The sequence below is a fragment of the Nerophis lumbriciformis genome, linkage group LG06 (genome assembly GCF_033978685.3).
Source record: "Nerophis lumbriciformis linkage group LG06, RoL_Nlum_v2.1, whole genome shotgun sequence".
Classification (NCBI taxonomy): Eukaryota; Metazoa; Chordata; class Actinopteri; order Syngnathiformes; family Syngnathidae; genus Nerophis; species Nerophis lumbriciformis.
This window is the reverse complement of record NC_084553.2, coordinates 31,522,941-31,548,970: the sequence shown is the minus strand read 5'-3', so window position 1 is coordinate 31,548,970 and position 26,030 is coordinate 31,522,941. Positions and strand designations below refer to the sequence as shown.

Below are 26,030 nucleotides of genomic sequence, written 5' to 3'. Positions count from 1 at the left end.
GTTTTTGTCACGGCTCGGGCCGGAACCTGCGTTTTCTCGGCAGCTGATGCTACCAGCACCTCCGCTGGCAGCCCGCTCAGACACGCCCACAAAGCAACAAGCCTGCAGACAATCACAAACCAACGCACCTGGACCTGATGAGAGGGAGCGGCATAAAGACCAGCGGACCCAAGGGACCTTTGCCAGAACGTCGCTCATCTTCCCCGTAAGCATCACGTCTGGCATTCCCTCCCTTGTGCTTTGCTCACCTTCTCTGTGCTTTCTCCGTGTCTCCCTCGTTCATGTCCCTTGTGTCTTCCGCAGTGTCTTCCTCGTTTTCCGTGATCGTGTTTTGCCTCTCGACATCCATCCGGATCTCTGACTGCCTTCCTCGATCCTCGACCCCTGCTCGGACACAGACTACGCTGCCTCGCTCCTACCTTCGACACCTTACCTGTTTATGGACTGCCTCTTCGACTTGTACCCTTGATTTGACGAAGGATACATCCAACACTGACAGACAACAACCCCTGGTAACACTTACACAATTAATTCCACACATCGTCGACATCCATTCACTTAGAGTAGTATACACACCCCACGTACTCATCAAAGGTTTAAATAAACCTTGTAAACCGCAGTTCTGCCTGGGTTGTCGCCTCCTTCCCTTCTCAGTACACAACAGTTTTGGCTCTTCTTCTGACCGGGTTTGGCAAGAGCTTGATTTACCAAATCGCTCCACTGGTGGTGAAGGAAATGGGACGAGTGCTTTTCGCTCTGTCGTTATCCAATATGTCGGCTGTTCTGTTTTAGATTTCCCAGCGTCACTCTCATCAGCGTCACGGGTTGATTTCGATGTGAGTGGTTGAACTAGCACGTCATTCAAGATAACGGACAAGTGGTTTATCCAATCACATACAATTATTTTTTTACAAGGCCCCCCCGCCTTCTGAAATACATCTACCATTGAGAAGTCCCAGATTCTTGTGTGGAGCTCAGCAAACTACAAGGATCTGGCGAGAGTCAGGTTAAGCCAAGGTGGCTGCGCCAGGTGTACTTTCGTAAACTTCACTCCCTGACAACTTCAAAGAGTGTGCTGACCGCTGGGTTAGCAGCTCAGGCTTTTGCCCTAGTGGCTAGCACACTAATCTCTCAATCAGGCGACGTAGGTTTGCGCCCCGCTCGTAGTGGTGGCAGTTAGGGAAAATCGATACACAACGCAGAGCCGCAACAATGGGTAAGTGTAACGGCAGCCAGCCACTCTCATCCTGGTCACGGCATCATTGTATGTGTTGTGTATCGATCTTCCCAGAGAGTGGGAAAATTCTTGTTGCTGCTGTATCATTCCTATATATGTCCAGATTATTAATTTGTGTGATTACCTTTGCAGAAGAGTATCCATCCATCCATCCATTTTCTACCGCTTATTCCCTTGGGGTCGCGGGGGGCGCTGGAGCCTATCTCAGCTACAATCGGGCGGAAGGCGGGGTACACCCTGGATAAGTCGCCACCTTATCGCAGGGCCAACACAGATAGACAGACAACATTCACACTCATATTCACACACTAGGGCCAATTTTTTGTGTTGTCAATCAACCTATCCACAGGTGCATGTCTTTGGAGGTGGGAGGAAGCCGGAGTACCCGGAGGGAACCCACGCAGTCACGGGGAGGACATGCAAACTCCACACAGAAAAATCCCGAGCCCGGGATTGAACCCAAGACTTGCAGAAGAGTAGTTTAACAATATTTATCATGCGTTCACTATTTTGCCCATACAAATGCTATACACCAATAGTGGCCATAATTTGTATGCCACTACTGATGATTTATGTCAACTTTGCAGTTGCAGAAAGGCCCTGCAAATAATATTTGTTTGCACCGCTACTTGGCGCCAATTCCTCTGGGTGTATGAGCGAGCAAGTAGGAATACCGGCTTTAATACTCCTATGAAAGCAGGAGTAGCAGAGGTCTTTTGTGGATCAAATTATATAGGTAACATTTTAAATGTTTTTTATACACATCCAACGTTAAGAAGGCTACGATGTAGTGAGTAAAGATGACATTAACATCACAGCGCTGCTGCTGACCTAACAAAATGTTATAACAGACCTAACTATTATAATGACAACAAAATTCAAAAATAAGCATTTGTTATTGTTTCAAATCAACTCATTGGGCAAACAGACAGATTATGAACATAATTAAATCGATGTTGGCAAACTTTAATAAACTCTAGTAATCTGCAAAAAAAAATATTTTCCGATTTATTTGTATGATTTGCCTAATAATTTTGCAGCTAATTAGCTGTACCTACTGAAATCACTGTATGAGATATGGCTGCTCAAACCAGCGAGAATTTGACCAATAATTCTGAGGAATGTGCTATCCACTGTACTAATGACACCTCCAAACTGGTGTCACCCAGTGATCTGGACTCCTGGAAGCCATTGTTCAAAGCGGCAGAGAGTTTAGAAATCATGTAGGTCTCATGGACCTACCAAGAAGAAAGGGATTGGCCTCAGGTGTTGTATCACAGAAAATGCAAGAGTATCTTGCACCATGAAGAAACTGTTGGATGCGCAGGTACCAAAGATGCAAGCTCAAGGGACTTCAGCCAGACCAGCACGAGCTACACTAACCAGCTCAAGGGTTCTTGAGAAGAAATTTATATTCTGTGACAAAGCGCTGGAGAGCTGGAAAAGCAGGTCTTACCAGCAGAAACCACCCCACGCCATATGCTACCATCAGTGATAGGATGAGCCTGGTTCTGAAGATTAAGGGTAATGACCAGACCTTCTCTAAATTTGCAGACTCAGCCCTGACTAAAATCCTACATGAAGGAGCCAGAAGCCAGAGAATTGAGTCAGTCTTCGATGTGTATTGGGAGAATTCAATCAAGAATACAGAGAGAGCAAACAGGGAGTGCCCCACAGGAATACAGTTCTGAAACGTTTTTGCACCAGGTCACCAAATCCAGAAATGGAGAAAGTTTCCCACCCACTCGTCCAAAAAGGCAAGCCTTATAAGATTTTTGGTGGCTAACATGAAAATACAAGCTGAGAGAAAAACTAAAAGACAAGCAGTTTAAGTCACCAGTGAATAATACTGCTTGCACATCACCAAAGATCAGTGGGCAGAGGTTTGGTATCGGCAGTAAAAGCAAGAAGAGGCAGACACAATTATCATTCTGTATGCAACTCATGCCGTAGAATAAGGCTACAGTGCTGTTGTAGCAGCAATTGATGACACTCAATCAATCAATCAAAGTTTATTTATATAGCCCTTAATCACAAGTGTCTCTTAAAGGGCTGCACAAGCCACAACGACATGATCGGCTCAGATCCCACATCAGGCCAAGAAAAAACTCAACCCAATGGGATACAATGAGAAACCTTGGAGGGGACTGCACATGTGGGGTCCGGGTTAGGTACTTTATCATCATAGAGCTACACCAGTGCATGGGAGACAGTGTCTTTAATGCTCTGATGGGCATGCACACATACACAGAGCTTTGAAGCTTATCTTGAGATCAGGGATTTTTCAAAAAGTGTTTATTGAGTTGGGACAGTCCTGGGAACTATCCATGGACCTATTCATAAAGCTGCTAGCATACACAGACTTCACAAATACAGAGGACAATAACCGCTACCAGCTTTTCTGCATGCAGAATAGAGAGCTTGAATCGAGACAACTTCCACCATGTGAGGACTGCCTCTTCATGCATGTCATGTATGTCAACTAACAGGCTGGCATCTGGAGAGCCAGTCTTCAGCAACATCCGCAAGTCCCAAGCCCACTTGAGCATGACTGGGCCAGAAATGACAAAGGTCCTGGAGTGGGGAACAAAGTCGGAAGTGCGCTGCAATGGAAATGGCAATAAATGCGCCGACTAATTAGTCCTGGCTTTGTATAAAATGACCAAAATACGGTAAATATTGTGCATATTACACAGTATATTGTTCTGGTAACACTTTAGTGTGGGGAACATATTCACCATTAATTAGTTGCTTATTAAAGTAACAAAGACTTAATATAAAGTTATTTGGACACTAGGGGAACATATAAGGGTTAGGGTTAGGGTTACTAATAAGCAATAATTCTGAGGTTATTGAGGGAAGACTCTTAGTTGATGGCTTACTGGTTGTATAATAAGGCCATGTAGAATAAGGCATTAATAAGTACTTAATAATGACTAATTAAGAGCCAATATGTTACTCATTTGCATGTTAATAAGCAACTAATTAATGGTGAATATGTTCCCCATACTAAAGTGTTACCATTGTGTCTGTTACTATATTATGTACAGATTTGCAGCATGTATATAAAACATTGATGAGGGTTTTGAAGTTGTCTTAGAGGGATTTGAGGGTTACAACGCATTGCCAATCATTAGCCACATCTTGCAAGCGTTTTTTTTATCATCTCTAAAATCCTAAACAAACAAAAAAAGGCATGTGTGTTCTTGTCTTGTCTGATTGTGAACGTTAGGCAAAATTCCCCAAAAAGTGCAGTTCCCCTTTAAGATTTAACGATGACACAAATTAAAAACCAAAAGAAAGGTTCTTCTGAACTCTCAGAACATAACTCTTGTCAGGAATATTTGTCCATAACCGTCAGCTTGAACAAGGTAATTGTTGACTTGCTCATTCATTAAGAGAATTACATGCACAGATGGTTGTCGTGCAGCAAAGCTTCCATGATGCCATCATTTGTTTATGTTCCGCTCATATAGAATAGATAGAACTAGTCTCATACAAGTGGACTCTGTAATCCTGAACATGTTTGACGTTGTACACCATCTGTTGTCCACAAGAGAGTGCAGGTCACAACCCTGAATGTGTTGAATGTATTCCTTCCTGGGATGATGATGATGGGGGGGAAATGCCATGTTTCATCTATTTCAACACTGCAGAAATATTCATGTTCCGATCAGTGTTTTATGCTGCAGATTTTGATACCGATCATTAGGGCTGCAAATCTTTGAGTGTCCCACGATTCGATTCAATATCGATTCTTGGGGTTGTAAATCGATTCTTGGGATTATAAATCGATTTTTTTCAATTCAACGTGATTCTCGATTCAAAAACGATATTTTTCCGATTCAAAATTATTCTCTATTCATTCAATACATAGGATTTCAGCAGGATCTACCCCAGTCTGCTGACATGCAAGCACAGTAGTAGATTTTTGTAAAAAGCTTTTATAATTGTAAAGGACAATGTTTTATCAACTAATTGCAATAATGTAAATTTGTTTTAACTATTAAATTAACCAGAAATATGACTTATTTTATCTTTGTGAAAATATTGGACACAGTGTGTTGTCAAGCTTATGAGATGGGATGCAAGTGTAAGCCACTGTGACACTATTGTTCATTTTTATTTTTATTTTTTTATTTTTTTTATAAATGTCTAATGATAATGTCAATGAGGGATTTTTAATCACTGCTATGTTGAAATTGTTACTAATATTGATACTGTTGTTGATAATATTCATTTTTGTTTCACTACTTTTGGATAGTTCTGAGTCGTGTTTGTGTCTCCTCTCAATTGCTCTGTTTATTGCAGTTCTGAGTGTTGCTGGGTCGGGTTTGGTTTTGGAATTGGATTGCATTGTTATGGTATTGCTGTGTGTTGTTTTGTTGGATTCATTAATTAAAAAAAATAATAATAATAATAATTTGTTTTTTAAATTAAGTTAAAAAAAACGATTTTTGAAAAATTAGAATCGATACTGAATCGTACAACGTGAGAATCGCGATTTGAATTGAATCGATTTTTTCCCACACCCCTACCAATCATCCATGGGTGAGATTTGCCGATACTGATATCGATCACATGTATTAACTGTAAATGGTGAGTGCTATTGACTTGTTCCTTATTCTCTTTTGTTACATACAATTGTTTGCGCAAAACAAAGTTAATTGTACACAATAACTTAACAAAAGCAAAAGCAACCTACTTCTAATTAAATTAATCTGGTTTTTGCCCTTAAAGTCATCTGTTTCCAATGAATTATTTCCTTAATTTTTAAACAGAAAAAAAGAAAGAAATGTTTTTAAAAAAATAGAAATATAGATTGAATCACTTTAGTATTGAGCATATACTGATATTACCCTTAGTATCAACACCACCAATGTAATTACTGAACAAGCCACCAATAGTTGTATTGTCCTCTCTGTAGACTCTTATTAATCGATTTCTGAATTTCCCATTAATAGCTGCTTAGTTTGTGTTGTTACACAGTTCCATCTACACTTTGTCATTTTTTGTTATTGTTTAAAGCTAGCTTAGCAGTTAGCTTCACTATTAGCTTGCCTGCCCTTGGCCTGCTCTCTGTGTGTGATAATGCTACATAATAATGATACTTAAGAGGATACCTAGAAATGCAGTTTATTTGCCATAATAGAGGTGATAATTATCAACTTAGGGGAGCGGCACCACACTTTATGGAGAAACATAATTAGCTGCTAGCCGCTAGGGTGACCATTTCCATGACACCAAAAAGGAGGACATTATGCGGCATATCAATAAATTACTATGGTGTACATAGGACTCTGGTATACCTTATTTATAGTACAATTTTGAGTGGTTTAAAGATGATGTTTGTGTGGCTGAATAGGAAAAAATATTAAAGTCAAGTGTTTGTTAACAGTATTTGTATTTATTCAATACTTTGTGGTGTTCAAAAAGTGACCACTGAGATGAATCTTTTCAAGTGCAGAGTGCCACAAAGCATAACATGTGTGGACTTAAATGTAGTTAACATATATAATAAAAAGAAAAATGCCACAAAAAATTTTCCACATCAACATCAAGGCTGCTTGCTGCATATCTGGTTGCGTTATGCAGAATATGGGCCAAACAGTTTGCAGGGAGCACATCTTTTTGGCTCAGTTTCAGCTTCTGATACACACTGTTATGTTTGCCACAATTGACACTGGCATTGTCTGCTGCATATGCAGACATGTTTTTCACCTCTAAGCCAGACATCTCAAGTTTTGCCAGCAGCTGGTTTGTTATGGCTTCTGACGTTTCGTTGCTGTCACTATAAAAATCCAACAGGACATGTTGGATGCCTTCATCAAAGTGAAAATACCTTACCACAATGGGAAAACACTTGTTTGTTCCTTTATTTGAGGCGTCGGTTGCCACGGAAAAGGGTAGGTTGTTTTCTTTTATGTAGTCGGTATGTTCCTGTACTGAATAGTGAGCGATGACGTTCTCGCACAATGCCTTGGCTTTTGTTCGGCCACAGGCCATCCCTTTAGCTGTGGGCTAGTCACTGAAAATCTCCCGGTCCACTTTCATGCCGCAGTCTAAACTTCTGTAGGACTGGTGATGCTTTACAGCAGTGGTTCTCAACCCTTTTTTCAGTGATGTACCCCCTGTGAACATTTTTTTAATTCAAGTACCCCCTAATCAGAGCAAAGCATTTTTGGTTGAAAAAAAGAGATAAAGAAGTAAAATACAGCACTATGTCATCAGTTTCTGATTTATTAAATTGTATAACAGTGCAAAATATTGCTCATTTGTAGTGGTCTTTCTTGAACTATTTGGAAAAATATATATAAAATAACTAAAAACTTGTTGAAAAATAAACAAGTGATTCAATTATAAATAAAGATTTCTACACATATAGTAATCATCAACTTAAAGTGCCCTCTTTGGGGATTGTAATAGAGATCCACCTGGATTCAGGAACTTAATTCTAAACATTTCTTCACAAAAAAAGAAATCTTTAACATCAATATTTATGGAACATGTCTACAAAAAATCTAGCTGTCAACACTGAATATTGCATTGTTGCATTTCTTTTCACAGTTCTTTTTGACAGACATTTTAGTGAGGGTCAAACCATCATGGCATGGGGGAAACTCTGGGTTTATGGTAATGAATGGAATAGCCTACTTGATTTGATGTTCAGTTTATGAACTTACATTACATTACATACCCCCAGGGTACCATTTGAGAACCACTGCTTTACAGCATGGTACACCTTGCACAGCTCCGCAGCGGTTATCTTGTCATCCAGGGGCGACGAAACTTCATGAAAAAATGTCCTCATTGAAGAGGTACCTGCCGCACGTTTATTACTTTTATGTTTATCCGCGCACCCGCATGCCGTTCAATTGCAGCATTCCCCTGACTACTTACGTCGACATCACATCGACAAAGTGTGCAGAAGCCATGGAATGAGTCTCGGCTGCTTTTCGTTATAAATTCGTTCTCTTTTATCCATTCAGAATTAAACGAGGTCTTGCGTTTTGGCATGATGCTAACTTTCTGTCAATGTCATGCCGCAACAGCACATGGACCCTTGTTTACTTTTTTAACCAATGATAAGCAGATTTGTATCCGACACAGCTCTTAGCCAATCATTTGATACGTTACTGCGTTGGGGGCATTTTTTACGGTCTTTGATTGGCTATCGCGCTGCAGCCCAGCAAAGATGAAAAAACTCCGCTCTTCAAGCCTAGTGCCTCAAAAAGGAGGACAAATACGTGTCCGGCTTGAAGCTGCGCCGGACGCCGGACAGGGCATTAAAAATCCGGACTGTCCGGCCTAAATCCGGACACCTGGTCACCCTACTAGCCGCTTGTCAGCCACGTGACTAACAATAAATACAGTGTCACTCAGAAAGAATCGGCATTTGTGATCGGCATTAAAAGGCTTTAATCGCAAAAGCGATCGCATGCTTTTTGACCAAAATCTGATCGGTGACCAATCGATCAACACATCTCTATGTAGAATATAAAGCAGGGGTGTCTAACCTAGGCTCGCGAACAAGTTTTATCCCGCGGGATGAGTTTGCTAAGTATAAAAATTACCCTGAAATGTTTTAATGAAAAAAACAGTTGTTCTAAATCTGTCCACTGGATGTCGCAATAGCAATTCTTTGTATCTTTGTAGATGATGCTACATATGTACAAAATAAACCACATGTTAGTACATCAGTCGAGGAAAATTATAAACTGCATAAATAACATACTGTTATTGGATTTTTATATACATTTTTTGGTAACACTTTAGTATGGGGAACATATTCACCATTAATTAGTTGCTTATTAAAGTAACAAAGACTAAATTTAGAGTTATTTGGACACTAGGGGAACATATAAGGGTTAGGGTTAGGGTTAGGGTTACTTATAAGCAATAATTCTGAGGTTATTGAGGGAACACTCTTAGTTAATGGATATGCAGAATAAGGCATTAATAAGTACTTAATAATGACTAATTAAGAGCCGATATGTTACTAATTTGCATGTTAATAAGCAACTAATTAATGGTGAATATGTGTTCCCCATACTAAAGTGTTACCAATTTTTTGTCTTGATAGATTGAAAATTAACACCAAAGACTTGACCGATGAACATTATCACATAATTTATTCAGAAAATATAAATAATGACAAATAAAGTATATATACTATTAACCGCAACAGGTAATTGTAAAAAAAAAAAAACCAACAACAACATTATGATTTGTACAATTTCAGAATGTGCTTGTTCTATTTTCAAACAAAGAAAACAAGCTGAAGTTGTCTTTACTTTTAAGTTATTGTGCCGTGATTTAACCGGTCCGGCCCACTTGGGAGTATATTTTTTTCCAGGTGGCCCCCGATCTAAAATGAGTTTGACACCCCTGATATAAAGTATCACAGTGACCGTGTAAATGTAAGTGTGAAAGGTTATTGTGTATATCTGCCTGTGATTGACTGACAATCATTCCAGGGTGTAACCCCTACCTCGTATCCCTCGTTTGCAGGGACAGGCATTTGAAAATAAGGGACATTTTTACAGAAATAGGGAACTTTTGGTCTTTCCACCAGCAACCCCAATAGCAGGACAGATGTAGATAAACAAACATTCAACAATTTAAACCCTCTAATTACAAAACATTTTTGTGAGGAAAAAACCCATGCAACTTCATGCTATATGCCTAAACGACGAAGATCCATACCAAATCATATCATCCATACAATCTCCTGCCTGAGAGGCCATTTGCCAACTTGTTAATCATTCAGACATGTGCCGTTTTATCATATATAAATATGATAAAAGGTAAATAAGAGTTGAGCTAAACAGGAATACTGGGCAAATGTGTTCTTAATGTTGTTTTTAATATAAGAAATAAAAGTGTCGATTCTTTCGCCAGGAAGTTGCTGTATGTAATCCTCTGTCAGTTAGTCAGCAATAACTCCAAAAATGATGGGTGAATTGTCATGAAACTTTCTACTACGATTCCTTATGTTTACATTGGTGTGTGTGTGTGTGTGTGTGTGTGTGTGTGTGTGTGTGTGTGTGTGTGTGTGTGTGTGTGTGTGTGTGTGTGTGTGTGTGTGTGTGTGTGTGTGTGTGTGTGTGTGTGTGTGTGCGTGCGTGTGTTTTAGCAGCCCAGCAAAGACAAAGACAGTGGAGGACTGAAGAGAGGGTTCACTCCCTTTCTTTCATTACACAATAGATAACCCAAAAAGTTACAAGCACATTTTGACTAAACTTTCAGGAAATGTTCAAAATGGATTAAGAAACAAGTCATTAAATTTTGGTGCTGATCCAGATAATTTCTACCACGTTACCGTACGTTTACGTTACAAGCTTTAACTTCCATGTGTATATGCTTGTGGCCCTGCATCCACCCACAGAGACAAAGACATTGGATGACTGTCAAGAGGGTTCACTCTGTTTCTTTCATTCCACTGTATATAGCTCAAAAGGTGATGGGCACATTTTGACTAAAGTGTCAGGAAATGTCAAATATGATATAAGGCAGTGGTTCTCAACCTTTTTTCAGTGATGTACCCCCTGTGAACATTTTTTTAATTCAAGTACCCCCTAATCAGAGCAAAGCATTTTTGGTTGAAAAAAAAGAGATAAAGAAGTAAAATACAGCACTATGTCATCAGTTTCTGACTTATTCAATTGTATAACAGTGCAAAATATTGCTCATTTGTTGTGGTCTTTCTTGAACTATTTGGGAAAAAAAGATATAAAAATAACAAAAAACTTGTTGAAAAATAAACAAGTGGTTCAACTATAAATAAAGATTTCTACACATTGAAGTAATCATCAACTTAAAGTGCCCTCTTTAGGTATTGTAATAGAGATCCATCTGGATTCATGAACTTAATTCTAAACATTTCTTCACAAAAAAAGAAATCCTTAACATCAATATATATGGAACATGTCCACAAAAAATCTAGCTGTCAACACTGAATATTGCATTGTTGCATTTCTTTTCAGTTCTTTTTGACAGACATTTTAGTGAGAAACCTGAGCTTGTGCTTTACTGAGTTTATGAACTTTCATTCATATTTTGTTGAAGTATTATTCAATAAATATATGTATAAAGGATTTTTGAATTGTTGCTATTTTTAGAATATTTAAAAAAAATCTCACGTACCCCTTGGCATACCTTCAAGTACCCCCAGGGGTACACGTACCCCCATTTGAGAACCACTGATATGAGGAACAAGTGACTACATTTGGGGGGTGATCCGGTTCATCGTCAAGATTAAGAACTTTTTAACTATTTGGGGTGGAGGTCTTCAAACTGTGATCTCAGAGTACTTTTTCACTTGCGAATGTTTTGGGAAGTTCCATACGGATTAATGTAGTGTGTATTCATGAGATTATTCATAAATACTGTAGATTATTGCTCAACATGTTGACAGCATGTCATAATGTGAGTTCTAGTAAATTGCACAAAAATACCTTTAACATGTAGCCAAGCTTAAGCCACATCAACACTGCTATCATTTCTTTACACCTTTAATCAACTTAGTTGAAGTACATAAAAGTGAGTTAAAATAATGACTGACCTTGTTTGTGTTATTATGCAGACACTGCATGGTGCCAGCCTGCATTGACTTTATTGTAAGTGAATCTTTTATATAACAGGACACAATGGCTGGTTCAGCAGCAGCTGCTACTTCTTAATATTCTTCCTACTGCAGTGTTGGCGCGCTCACTTCTGACCGACATTTAAAAAAAAAAATGTATTAGCCGTCACGTGATCTCACATGGCGTCATGTTAGTGACAATGGCAAGTGCTCCTCTTTGCTCTGAGTCTGCCACACAGGTCCTCTGAGGGCTCAAGACTGTTTCTTTGGTTTTGGAGGAGCACTGTAGCATGCTGCACAGCAGTGGATGAATAACGACAGACGAGATTAATCTACTCATGCCACGATTGTTATGAAACCGTTTTAAGAGTATTAAGACTGCACGCGCGCACAGAAAAAATATCCCCACCAAAAGTTAAATCTCAAAAAGCTAAAACTTTTTTGTAATGTTATCGTAAATATACATTTATAAAAAAAATTTGCCGGGCTAAAGAGTATCATTTAGTACATTTATATATACAGTACAGGCCAAAAGTTTGGACACACCTTCTCCTGATTCAATGCGTTTTATTTATTTTCGTGACTATTTACATTGTAGATTGTCACTGAAGGCATCAAAACTATGAATGAAAACATGTGGATGTATGTATTTAACAAAAAAAGGTGAAATAACTGAAAACATGTTTTATATTCTAGTTTCTTCAAAATAGCCACCTTTTGCTCTGATTACTGCTTTGCACACTCGTGGCATTCTCTCGATGAGCTTCAAGAGGTAGTCATTTGAAATTGTTTTCACTTCACAGGTGTCATAGTTTGGATGCCTTCAGTGACAATCTACAATGTAAGTAGTCATGAAAATAAAGAAAACGCATTGAAATGAGAAGGTGTGTCCAAACGTTTGGCCTGTACTGTATATAACAATTAATTTGTGCTCTTATGTATACTGTATATTAAATGCCATCTATCCATCTGTCCATTTTTTACCACTTGTCCCTTTCGGGATCGCGAGGGGTGCTGGAGCCTATCCCAGCTGCACTCGGGCGGAAGGCGGGGTACACCCTTGACAAGTCGCCACCTCATCACAGGGCCAACACAGATAGACAAACAACACACACTTGGTGATGCCAATCAACCTATCCCCAGGTGCATGTTTTTGGAGGTGAGAGGAAGCCGGAGTACCCGGACAGAACCCACGCAGTCACGGGGTGAACATGCAAACTTAACACAGAAAGACCCCGAGCCCAGGGATTGAACCCAGGACCTTCTTATTGTGAGGCACACGCACTAACCCCTGTTCTGCCCATATATTAGATGGGAAAAATAAAATACATTTCCGTACATATTTTTTAATGTATGTATTATAAATGTACTATATCATCTTAATTGTTTACATGAATTAACATTAGTGACATTAGCTGTTGTTCATTTAAAAGCTGAAAGTTGCATTTCTTAAATTAGGTCAACTTCTCTAGGATTTCATCTGATGGTACTAAAATATATTTCAAAGCTGAAACAAAAGAAACAATATGTCTTTCTGATTCTGTCTCTAGATTCTTGATTTTGGTATTGAGACCTATAATCACAAATGCGACCGACCTGTGAGCCCAGGGTCAAAATCCACTGTGTGATTGAAAAATTAAATTAAAATAAAGCTATGATCATCTTTATCTTGTTAAAGATGCATTTCTGTCAACACTCATGGCATAAACAAAGTAATAATATATGCAAGAATAAAATAAACAAGTGCAAACAAACAAAACAAATGTCTCTGAGCAAACATGAGTACAAATGATTATGACTTAACTAGAGCCTGAGCTGCATTAACAAAGTGCTACATATTGGAAAGAGCGTCATAGTGAGGGCAGGGCGCCATTGGTACGTTCGACCCTTTAGTGTTTCCTGATTGGTCTGTTCTGAGGTGGGAGGGGTCAGGGGTGCAGGCACGGTGCTGGGAGCCAGGGTGGTGAGGCTGGCACACATGTCATAGAGGTTTCCAGAGAACTGGGCCTTCCTGGACTCTTGTCTTAGGGACTCCCACACTGCTGCTGCTTCTCTGGGGCAGCCAGACATGGCTGTGTTGGCACAAACATGGAAGTCATTCCAAGACCTTTAAAAGGGGGGGAAAAAGGAAGAAGTCACAGTTGTGAGGGCTGCCCTTGGATAGGAAAAACACTTAAAGAAATATAATGTTGACACAGAAGAGAGAATATTTTTATGAATATATAAATATGGTCTTCAAGAACAAGGATGACATAAGCAATAAGAAATAGTGAACTAGTTAAAACATTTTCTGCGTACAAACATGCTGCAATATGCATGTAAGGGTAGTTGGCGGCTTTGTAAAGAAACATTACGATACCTACATCAGCACTGGGTCTGATACAAAACGTTATTTATGACTATAAATACTGTATGTGATTGCATCAGCTGTATAGAAAATGCACACTTGCTGTAAAGAAACACAATGGTAGCATCTATGTTTCACCACCATTGTTGTTTTGCCGACACTGAACACTTAACATGCATGTATTCATTTTCACAGTTTTTATTGTACAGACGTGCAAAGGTGTCAAACTCCTTTTCGTTGAGAGCAACATCACCCGTTTCTAACGGTGTCCATATATGAATATAAATGTAATGCTTCAAGATATTATTACACAATTATTGCCTATGTCACAAGTGTCAAACTCAAGGCTCGCCACATTATATTATGTGGACCGCAAACGCCTGGACATAGTTTGTCAATTAAGTACTTAATATACCTTACTGTATGTATATACAAAAAAAATATCTACTACATGAAATTGCATATATTTTAAACTTTAATAGTATCTGATATTGCAACAAATATTATATTATATACTGTATTTGTTTTTGTAAACAACAAAATACATACTTAAATATCTGTTCGTTACCTTGACTTATAAATTCAAAGCAATCCTTTAATTTGTATGTTAAAAAAAACAACAAAACAATTATACCTGTATAAAATGCATACAGGGGTGACAAACTCATTTTCATTGAGGGCTATATAGCAAGTATAGCTGCCGTTTGTAACAGTGAATAATAGGTAGGGATTCACCATAGTATCACAAAATTGCCCTTGTAATTGATTGATTTTTTTTTTTTATGTACACTGTAAAAGAAAAATGTGTAGATTTTACAGCAAAAAATTGTCAGCTCAGACGCCAGAATTTTACAGTAAAATCCACGTGTTTTTTTTACAGCATATCACTGTACTGTAAATGTAAAAACATTAACATATTTTTACGGTAAAAATCTGGTCACAAAGCTGCCAGTTTTTTATCATAAAATCTAAAAAATTGTGTTTTTACTGTGTATTAATGTAAATGTACGGTAAAATTCTGGCGATTGTTTTTTTTTTACTAAAAATTATATTGTCATTTTTACAGAGTACAATTTGATGGATAACTTCCTTTGAAATCATAAGTAAAGCAGATATTTGAGATTTATTTTTATTTAAACAATGTTTTTGGAATGTATGATAATCTAACATATTTGCATTATTAGGTAATATTTAAGTTTAAAAGATATGCAATTGCATGTAGTGCAGCTATTTCTGTCAAAATAAATAGAATGAATATACTTATACTGAACAAAAATATAAACGCAACACTTTTGTTTTTGCTACCATTTTTCATTATTTAAACTCAAAGATCTTTAACTTTTACTATATACACAAAATACCTATTCCTCTCAAATATTGTGCAGTTTTGCTTTATTGGGGATCTGGGGGGAGGGGGGCATCAGAAAAGCAGTCAGTATCTGGTGTGACCACCTTTTGCCTCACGCAGTGGAACACATCTTCTTTGCATAGACTTGATCAGGTAATTGATTGTGGCCTGTGGAATGTTGGTCCACTCCTCTACAATGGCTTTGTGAAGTTGCTGGAACTGAAACACGCTGTTGTATACGCCGATCCACAGCATCCCACACATGCTCAATTGGTGACATGTCCGGTGAGAATGCTGGCCTTGCAATAACTGGGATGTTTTCAGCTTCCAGGAATTGTGTGCAGATCCTTGCAACGTTGGGCCGTACATTGTCATTCTGCAACATGAGGTGATGGTCTCGGGTAAATGGCACAACAATGGGCCTCAGGATCTCGTCACGTTATCTCTTTGCATTCATAATGCAATTAATAAAATGCACTTGTGTTCCTTGTCCATAACATTGTTGTCCCCACCCCACTCGATTCACAATGTTGACATAAAAAAAATGCTCTACCACACAACGCCACACACGCTGTCTGCCATCTTTCCTGAATAGTGAAAACCGGGATTCATCCGTGAAGAGAACACCTCTCAAACGTGCTAGACACCATCCAATGTGAGCATTTGCCCACTCAAGTCGGTTACGACGACAAACTGCAGTCAGGTCGAGACCCAGTTATCAGAGTTTTGTGCAGAAATTATTTGATTATGCAAACCAATTGTTGCAGCAGCTGTCCGAGTTGCTGGTTTCACACAATCATGGAGGTGCACCTGCTGGATGTGGAGGTCCTAGGCTGGTGTGGTTACACATGGTCTGCGGTTGTGAGGCCGGTTGGATGTACTGCCAAATTCTCTGAAACGCCTTTGGAGAAGGCTTATTTATGGTAGAGAAATTAACATTCAATTAACGAGCAACAGCTCCGGTGGACATTCATGCAGTCAGCATGCCAACTGGACGCTCTCTCAAAACTTGCAACATCTGTGGCACTGTGCTGTGATAAAACTGCACATTTCAGAGTGGCCATTTATTGTGGGCAGCCTAAGGCACACCTGTGCAATAATCATTCTGATTAATCAGCATCTTGATATGCTTACTTCTGTGAGGTGGTATGGATTAGCAAAGAAGAAATGCTCACTAACACAGATTTAGACAGAACAATTTTTGAGACGAATAGGTCTTTGAGGAATAGGTTTGAGATCTTTGAGTTTAACTCATGAAATATGGTGAGCAAAAACAAAAGTGTTGCGTTTATCATTTTGTTCAGTGTAGTAAGAAAAGATAAAGTACTTTTCTGACACATCATTTCCAGGATTTCACAGGCCATATAAAACTGTGTTGGGCCAGATTAGGCCCACTGGCCATGAGTATGACACCTGTGTTATAAGGAATGATTATAGTTTTCCATGCCGAATGCAATTGGGATAGGCTACAGCCATCCCCGCAGCTCTGAGAGGGACAAGCCGTAGATAATCAATGTACAGATTGGTGCAAAAAAACGATAAAAAAGGCTCTTGCTGGCAAAGACGGCAGTGTGGAGAAAGGGAGGAAGTGAAGAAGAGAGCCAAGCGGATGGCACCTTCGTACTTTAATGAATAAGGATGTGTATCAATTCCTTGGAATCTCTTGCCATTTTTTCAAACGGTTCCCTTAACGATTCTTCCGGGTTGGGGATGACTTCATTACGCAACATGCGTGGTGCCGTAAGATCACGAAATGGCGGAGACCGGGCGGAACAAACGCTCTAAAGTTGACTGTATTTTTACAAGAAAAGCATTGCAACAGCGCTCCTTGTAATAATTATAAGGCTGCTAGTTCATCAAGAGGGGGCCATACGAGCAATGTACTGAAGCATTTGAACACACAGCATGCAATAATTATAAATGAAAATCGCGTTTTTAACCGCTCCTATCTCATCCCAGCAGCAGTGTCAGCACGTCATCTGAACAGGTACTAACTAACACCTCCTATCATTTTAGCGCTATTATTTGTTAAATTGAAATGAATGCCTTCTCATTTAGATGAGAATGACGGGAGACAGATTCTGACTGGCTCCGAGGCAGGCAGTACTCGCTCCAGTTTACGTCTGCCGCTAGACAAATGTCACCAAGCAGCATCTAAGTTTGTGGTCAAAAGATTGCATTTATTTGCTGCAGTAGACACTCCTAATATTCAGTAAGTCAATTTTGAATTGTAGTCAGAGACAAGTTGCACCTTTTCCTCCAACAACATTTTTACTCAGTCATTTCCGTTATATAGGTGAAACTCAAAAAGTTAGAATGTTGTGTAAAAGTCCATTCATGTCAGCAATCCACTTAAAATGTAAAACTAATATGTGGTATTAACTCATTACATGCAAAGTGAGATATGTCAAGCCTTTATTTGTTATACAGGTAAAAGCCAGTAAATTAGAATATTTTGAAAAACTTGATTTATTTCAGTAATTGCATTCAAAAGGTGTAACTTGTACATTATATTTATTCATTGCACACAGACTGATACATTCAATGTTTATTTCATTTAATTTTGATGATTTGAAGTGGCAACAAATGAAAATCCAAAATTCCGTGTGTCACAAAATTAGAATATTACTTAAGGCTAATACAAAAAAGGGATTTTTAGAAATGTTGGCCAACTGAAAAGTATGAAAATTAAAAATATGAGCATGTACAATACTCAATACTTGGTTGGAGCTCCTTTTGCCTCAATTACTGCGTTAATGCGGCGTGGCATGGAGTCGATGAGTTTCTGGCACTGCTCAGGTGTTATGAGAGCCCAGGTTGCTCTGATAGTGGCCTTCAACTCTTCTGCGTTTTTGGGTCTGGCATTCTGCATCTTCCTTTTCACAATACCCCACAGATTTTCTATGGGGCTAAGGTCAGGGGAGTTGGCGGGCCAATTTAGAACAGAAATACCATGGTCCGTAAACCAGGCACGGGTAGATTTTGCGCTGTGTGCAGGCGCCAAGTCTTGTTGGAACTTGAAATCTCCATCTCCATAGAGCAGGTCAGCAGCAGGAAGCATGAAGTGCTCTAAAACTTGCTGGTAGACGGCTGCGTTGACCCTGGATCTCAGGAAACAGAGTGGACCGACACCAGCAGATGACATGGCACCCCAAACCATCACCCAACCATGCAAATTTTGCATTTCCTTTGGAAATCGAGGTCCCAAAGTCTGGAGGAAGACAGGAGAGGCACAGGATCCACGTTGCCTGAAGTCTAGTGTAAAGTTTCCACCATCAGTGATGGTTTGGGGTGCCATGTCATCTGCTGGTGTCGGTCCACTCTGTTTCCTGAGATCCAGGGTCAACGCAGCCGTCTACCAGCAAGTTTTAGAGCACTTCATGCTTCCTGCTGCTGACCTGCTCTATGGAGATGGAGATTTCAAGTTCCAACAGGACTTGGCACCTGCACACAGCGCAAAATCTACCCGTCTGACCTTAGCCCCATAGAAAATCTGTGGGTTATTGTGAAAAGGAAGATGCAGAATGCCAGACCCAAAAACGCAGAAGAGTTGAAGGCCACTATCAGAGCAACCTGGGCTCTCATAACACCTGAGCAGTGCCAGAAACTCATCGACTCCATGCCACGCCGCATTAACGCAGTAATTGAGGCAAAAGGAGCTCCAACCAAGTATTGAGTATTGTACATGCTCATATTTTTCATTTTCATACTTTTCAGTTGGCCAACATTTCTAAAAATCCCTTTTTTGTATTAGCCTTAAGTAATATTCTAATTTTGTGACACACGGAATTTTGGATTTTCATTTGTTGCCACTTCAAATCATCAAAATTAAATGAAATAAACATTTGAATGCATCAGTCTGTGTGCAATGAATAAATATAATGTACAAGTTACACCTTTTGAATGCAATTACTGAAATAAATCAAGTTTTTCAAAATATTCTAATTTACTGGCTTTTACCTGTATGTTTGATGATTATGGCTTACAGTTTTTGAAACCCCACATTTGAGATTTCAATTCAAGGTTTTCATAAACTTTAAGCCATACTCATCAAAATTATAATAAATACAAGGCTTGACATATCTCACTTTGCATGTAATAAGTTAATATCAAATGTTACAAAATGTTTCCTTCTTGTGTAAATTCCACCTGATTCATTTTGTTACATTCTACAGAAGAATATTAATTTCTTATATTTATTTTCAATTAGGTATTTTTTCTATGCTACGTATGTGCTTCGTAAAACCTCACTGTAGGCTTTCTAAGGTCATGTTACCTCTTAACTAAACTAAATGGATGTTAATCCACCTTTTCTTTGTCTTTTTTTTCCCAAACAAGAATCGATAAGAGAACCGATAAAGAACCAAATCATTAAGCAGAATCGGAACCGAAAAAATCTTATCAATTCCCAGCTCCATTGATGAAGAAGGTGTGAAACACAATTACATTCAGGAAAACAAGGTGCTGGCACTGGTAACTTACATTGACCCTACTGTGTTTTTTTTGCAACTCTACTCAATAAAGAAAAGCACAGACTGAGTCACCAATGCATGGAATTCTTTATCTTGACAAGAGGTACCCAAAAGGGGGCCCAGGGACCGAATTTGGCCCGGCAAGTCATTTTGTTTGGCCCGCCAAATAGTAGTTTCCCAAATTCAATACATATCTTACTGATCTCTTTCAAGCTCACACAATCATTGATGGCATGTCCGCAAGGCTAACTAGTTGCTATCTTTCGAATGTACCTTATAGCTTATGCAGGTGAAACTCAAAAAATGTAAAGGTTCATTCATGTCAGCAATTAACCTTCAAACGGGAAAGTAATATGTGATTAAAATTCATTAATTGCAAAGTGAGATATGTCGAGCCTTTATTTGTTATCGTTTTGATGATCATAGCTTACAGTTTTTGAAAACCCCAATTTTTATGAGATTTTCAATTCAGGGTTTTCTTAAACTGTAAGTCATAATCATCAAAATGATACCAAAAGTAGGCTTATAATATTTTGAGTTCCATGTTATAAGCCTATGTCATAAATTACTTTCACCTTGTAAATATAATTGGTGGATTAAACAAACCGTTGCATGATATTCACATATTCTGAGTTTCACCTTTACATATACAGTATGTGGGTATGGGTCTAAATGCTTCATTCAGTCTGTTCGTTTAAAATGTTGTGTTTGGTCCATGGCCCATAAACACATTTTAATTTTGGCCTTTGGAGGCATAAAGTTTGGCACCCCAGCCCTAGACAGAAAATGTATCCATCTTATTTTTACATGAAGAAAGTGATGCAAAAGACATTGGCAAAGATGAGGAAGGAGAGGAAGAAGAGAGTCAAGTGGACGTCACCATTGGCTACTGTATGTATTTTTGTTTTGTGTTATTTATTTTTTTTAATCTATTTATCAAATTAGTAACAGAAAGAATAAAAATCGCAATTCTCATGTTAATCGATTTTTTTCAGAACATCTACTAGATAGTTGTACAATAAGTTGTCGCAGTATACTAAAACCGGGGCAATATATTGGCGAAAACATTTCATCAACAACCCGAATAATACTAAATGTGGGCAGTTTGCAAACAGAGGTAGCACAGTAGTAGTAAAACTTGTAGAAACAGTACTAGTTGGTTCCCCCCAGTTCCAAAATCACACCTGCGCCCCTTATCTAATACATACTCTACAGCAAGCAACACAAATTGCTGTAAATACAGCCATTATTTTGACCTTTTAACTAGTAATCTGATTTAGGTACTTTTAAAATTAAATAATCCAAAAAGTTACTAAGTAACTTTTTAAAAGAGTAATCAGTGGCAACGCTGCTGATAAGACGGTTCAGATGGACGATGTCAAGAACATACTAGATCACACAAGCTTTTGACTGCATTACAATACATAGTTTGTCAGTCTTGTCTGCCTAAAAGTCATAAAAGCAAAAGAGAAACAAGAGTGGGTGACCGACACATCTCACCTGCAGATAGCATCAATGTCCTGCATGTCCTGATCTTTTTGTGTGTCCACCAAACTGTCCCCGAGTGTCAGCAAACACTGGGCAAAACTCTTGTAGATGGACCCACATGAAATTGAAATAGCTGCTCCATTACAGATGCGGACCAAGCCTGCAGAAGAGGAGAGGTTTTAATAAAAGCACATGACACGGAAAAGAGCAGAAAATATGAATGTGGTTCATTTGAGGTTTTCCTTTGTACAATAAATGCCTATTTGCCCGTGAAGACTGATGCTTGTAAGGATCAAATAGATGCAAAAATATGTTGCGTTGTATTCATCTGGAGGGATTACACATTGTGAAAGCCTAAATCATTGTGGGCTTACATAAGCAAAGGCTGACTGCATTGATCAAATACAAAAAACACCTCTATTCCTTCTGAAAAGATATGATTTCGCTACCATGCTGGTGGGTTTCACACTCATTTAGCAATGTGAGCTGCTGGGCCAGTACAATGTAGCTAGCTGGTCGGCAGTGTTCCTTTTTTTTGTGAGTGAATAGTATAAATAATTATAATTGTTATCAATTAATTAATTTGATGTTGAGGTGAGGGACCAAGCCAGGTCAAAAGAGGTTCATGCCACGGCCAAACGCCAGTGCCATAAACAGTGATCCATCATTGCGGTCGGGTAATATAGTATGACCATAAAATGCTACAGACAAATATATGCTAACATAACTGGGGATACGTTGATTGGCAACACTAAATTGGCCCTAGTGTGTGAATGTGAGTGTGAATGTTGTCTGTCTATCTGTGTTGGCCCTGCGATGAGGTGGCGACTTGTCCAGGGTGTACCCCGCCTTCCGCCCGATTGTAGCTGACATAGGCTCCAGCGCCCCCCGCGACGCCAAAGGGAATACGCGGTAGAAAATGGATGGATGGATGGATAACCGCATCCCACAGACAAGATGGGAGACGACCTCTGGAGTGCAGGGCATATTGGGGGAGGTGCTACTGTATGTACTACCACTTTGGGGGAGTTTGAGTCCATTTTTAAAAGATCGAGAAACCAGTTCTCTAGGGAAATGTACTTGCTTTTAAATTGAATTTATACTTAATCGTTTTAAATAATTTTTGACCTGTTGTAGTATGACTGCTGTTGTTCTGTTGTATTGTCTTGTTGTAATTATTATTGTAACTTTGTTTGTGCCGCCCTCTTTGTCAGGTCGCTCTTGAAAGAGATTTTCAATCTCAATGAGTCTTTCCCTGGTTAAATAAAGGAAATTGAAATTGAAATTGGGAGTCAGGCCCATCCCTTCCACATTCCTTATGAATGTTCTCTGTGCTCCACGGGTATTTTTGGATTATCACAACTTCTGTAAGGCCTGGTACACCACACAGACTAAGAAACCTTAAATGTACCTCCTCTGGCATCCTCCACTAATGACACTTTTTCTACTGTATATGTGTCATGGTCATAAATGTCACAATGTATACATGATCCAAATGAAAAGTGAGCCACAGTATGTAATGCACACGGTCAATACATGTTCTTATTTTGTATATTCTTGAGACCCAACATCCTCTACAGAGGATATTTGATTTTTGTTTGCATTATTCAATATTGGGGTATAATAACCCTGTCTATGCAACAGGAGCGCTCAGCTGTTTTTATGGACCTACTGCCAAAAAGCTAGTCAAAGATTCTCTAGAGCAGTGGTTCTCAACCTTTTTTCAGTGATGTACCCCCTGTGAAATTTTTTTCGAATTCAAGTACCCCCTAATCAGACCAAAGCATTTTTGGTTGAAAAAAAGAGATAAAAAAGTAAAATACAGCACTATGTCATCAATTTTTGATGTATTAAATAGTATAACAGCGCAAAATATTGCTCATTTGTAGTGGTCTTTCTTGAACTATTTGGAAAAAAAGATAGGTTTTTATTTATATTTATAAAGGATTTTTGAATTGTTACTATTTTTAGAATATTTAAAAAAAATCTCACATACCCCTTGGCATACCTTCAAGTACCCCCAGGGGTACGCGTACCCCCATTTGAGAACCACTGCTCTAGAGTACGACAGTGCTTTTGTGTTCTTCTGCAAAAGTGTCTCTTCTAATTTGTTTTTTAATTGAACTTGCAGGCCTGCCAGTTGTTTTATGCTGTATGCCATGGCTAATCGACTGGCGCCCCCAGGTTCCAATCCAGCCAGGGAATGAGACCATACCGGCCCCAAAGTTCAGTTCAAAACTTGGGAGACAAACATTTTGTACAACTGCAAACACATTACCATGAATTGATTAACGTGGACCCGACTTAAACAAGTAGAAAAACTTATTCGGGTGTTAACATTTAGTGGTCAATTGTACGGAATATTTACTGTACTGTGCAATCTACTAATAAAAGTCTCAATCAATCAATCAATTGGCAGATCCCTGCATTGACATTCTAACCTTGCTAGCAAACATAGAACACTGGGGTCCAAAATTGGGATTTACATAACTGAGGCGTTCCTCAAGGCACATCTTGAAGTCATCTCTTTTTTGGTAGTTACATTTTTTTTCACAATTTTGCACAAGGTCCTTAAAAACAGCAGAGCGCTCCTGTATCTTTGACAAAATAAATTGATCAAAATCAAATGTCTTCTGTAGAATATACAGAATAAGACTGATAGTGAAGGGAGAAGTCCTGCCTGCCAGTCCTTAGCCTTCTGAAAAGGTGACCCCCAAAACAATTTAGTTGAATATTCCTGCGATATGCAGAGAATGACTTTAGTTGGTAATCTATGTCACACTTCCGTTTAGTCTGCAATCAATCTGACTTTAGTTGCTGGACAGCTAGAGCACGTGTATGCCCACATTTAGTGATGAACTTCAATGCTTTAAATGCTGTTCAGAGACAATTTATAACATTCACATTGTAATGCTTGAAAGTAAGATAAGTTATGGCTGCGGCCATGCTCTCTTCGGTTTCCCTGGATGTAATGTATTTTATCAGTTAGTATAACTACTTTGTAGATAAAGTAAATGTCTATTCAAATTCAGGATCCAAGAGGGGAAAACAGAACAACTCACAAAACGGAACAACGTGGAAACTTGACCAAAATAATCTTACCAAGACACAAGGCGATTGGCAGCAGTAACGCCGTGGCGCCTGCCTGGGACTTCATCATTGGCTTCAGCGGAGTCCTGCACAGCTAAGTGCCTCCTCCAAAGTAGAGAGGCTCTGATGTTACACTCCTGCTGGATGGAAAATCCACAAAATGTGATGCGTCCTGTCTGCCACCATCCGTTGGGAATTCATGAGATTGCAAAACTACCGAACACCCAACCCAGGCACAACCCAGCTGGATTAGTGTGTGTGTGTGTGTGTGTGTGTGTGTGTGTGTGTGTGTGTGTGTGTGTGTGTGTGTGTGTGTGTGTGTGTGTGTGTGTGTGTGTGCGCTTGCGCACCATGAGAGGGCTGGACCAATTGCAGCACACATCCCAACACAGCACGTTGGATTAAAGCATTCTAATTTCCGGTCTTTGGTATTTAGGACCTGTGTGACACAATGAAAATACATATAGTGGGATGAGTAATAGCGTGGCACAACAAGCAACAAACACTGATCTGCAACTAAATCCTGCCTTTCGCCATTGCTATCAAGTGTAATGACGGGAGGTGGATACATGACAATGAGTGTTGTTGGAGAATGTAAACAACCTTAGGGTTCAACGTGGCAGCGGACAAGAGAACCAACTCATGTGTGAGCCAAGCTAAGTTGTTCCACAGAAAGACACTCCATTATAAGACGGACAGCCACATTCCCTTACCTTACCATCCTCTTCCTTCATACCCCTCCAAATCCCACATGACAGTTCTTCCACAGATGGCTGACACTATGCATTAGTGTAAGTCCCGGTTCACATCTGTACGCTGACAGAGGAGGAAAGACGTCCCATTGTTAATCTGCGGCTTAATACGACCATTAACTGAAGACTAATCTGTCTGTGTCTGAAGCCACTGGCCTGAATCAATTCACCACAGCGGCTACTTTGTCAGCAGTTCCAGCTGTTTGTATAGATGTTTGGCACACACTTTTCACATTGTCACATTGCGGTGCTTAGGACACATTAATGAAATACACCACAGTGCCACAACACACGTGTTAGGAGGGATTGCAGAACATCTTTAGACTGCACTAACAAATATGTATTGTATAGAAAGCATTGCACAAACAGACCACAAAAGTGGCTGGATCACAACTATGGAATCTACAGTACAGTAGCACCTCAATTTACGAGCTTAATTGGCTCTGTGACGGAGCTCTTAACTCAAAACACTTGTATCTCAAATCAACGTCTCCCATTGAAATTAAATCACCCCCCAAAACAGATTGTAACATTGCCTTTAAAAAGAAATCAAGTTTTAGGTAAGAAATATTGTATAAAACAATAAATACAATATAATGTACTACTAACAACTACCATTGTTTTTATAAAGCAATGTAATAATAATGTACAGTATTTACCTTGGAGAGTGGACTTTTACAGTATCTCTTTCCAGCTGCTTCTCTGTCAAAC

At 39.1% G+C, this 26,030-nt stretch overlaps 1 protein-coding gene across 2 annotated transcripts; it reads right to left on the bottom strand.

The window, feature by feature from the left end:
* Positions 1-6,678: 6,678 nt before the first annotated feature.
* Positions 6,679-24,965, bottom strand: nrn1lb (neuritin 1-like b). Of its 2 annotated transcripts, XM_061964144.2 has the most exons (4): positions 24,918-24,965; positions 24,580-24,707; positions 21,490-21,637; positions 6,679-13,929 (listed from the first exon to the last, which is right to left on the bottom strand). In XM_061964144.2, the coding sequence occupies exons 2-4, from the start codon at positions 24,635-24,637 to the stop codon at positions 13,626-13,628; spliced, it is 510 nt and encodes a 169-aa protein (XP_061820128.1). In that variant the 5' UTR covers positions 24,638-24,707; positions 24,918-24,965; the 3' UTR covers positions 6,679-13,625. The 2 variants fall into 2 exon arrangements, with proteins under 2 accessions (XP_061820128.1, XP_061820127.1); XM_061964143.2 differs by lacking the exon at positions 24,918-24,965 and having other exon boundaries at positions 24,580-24,742.
* Positions 24,966-26,030: the final 1,065 nt, after the last annotated feature.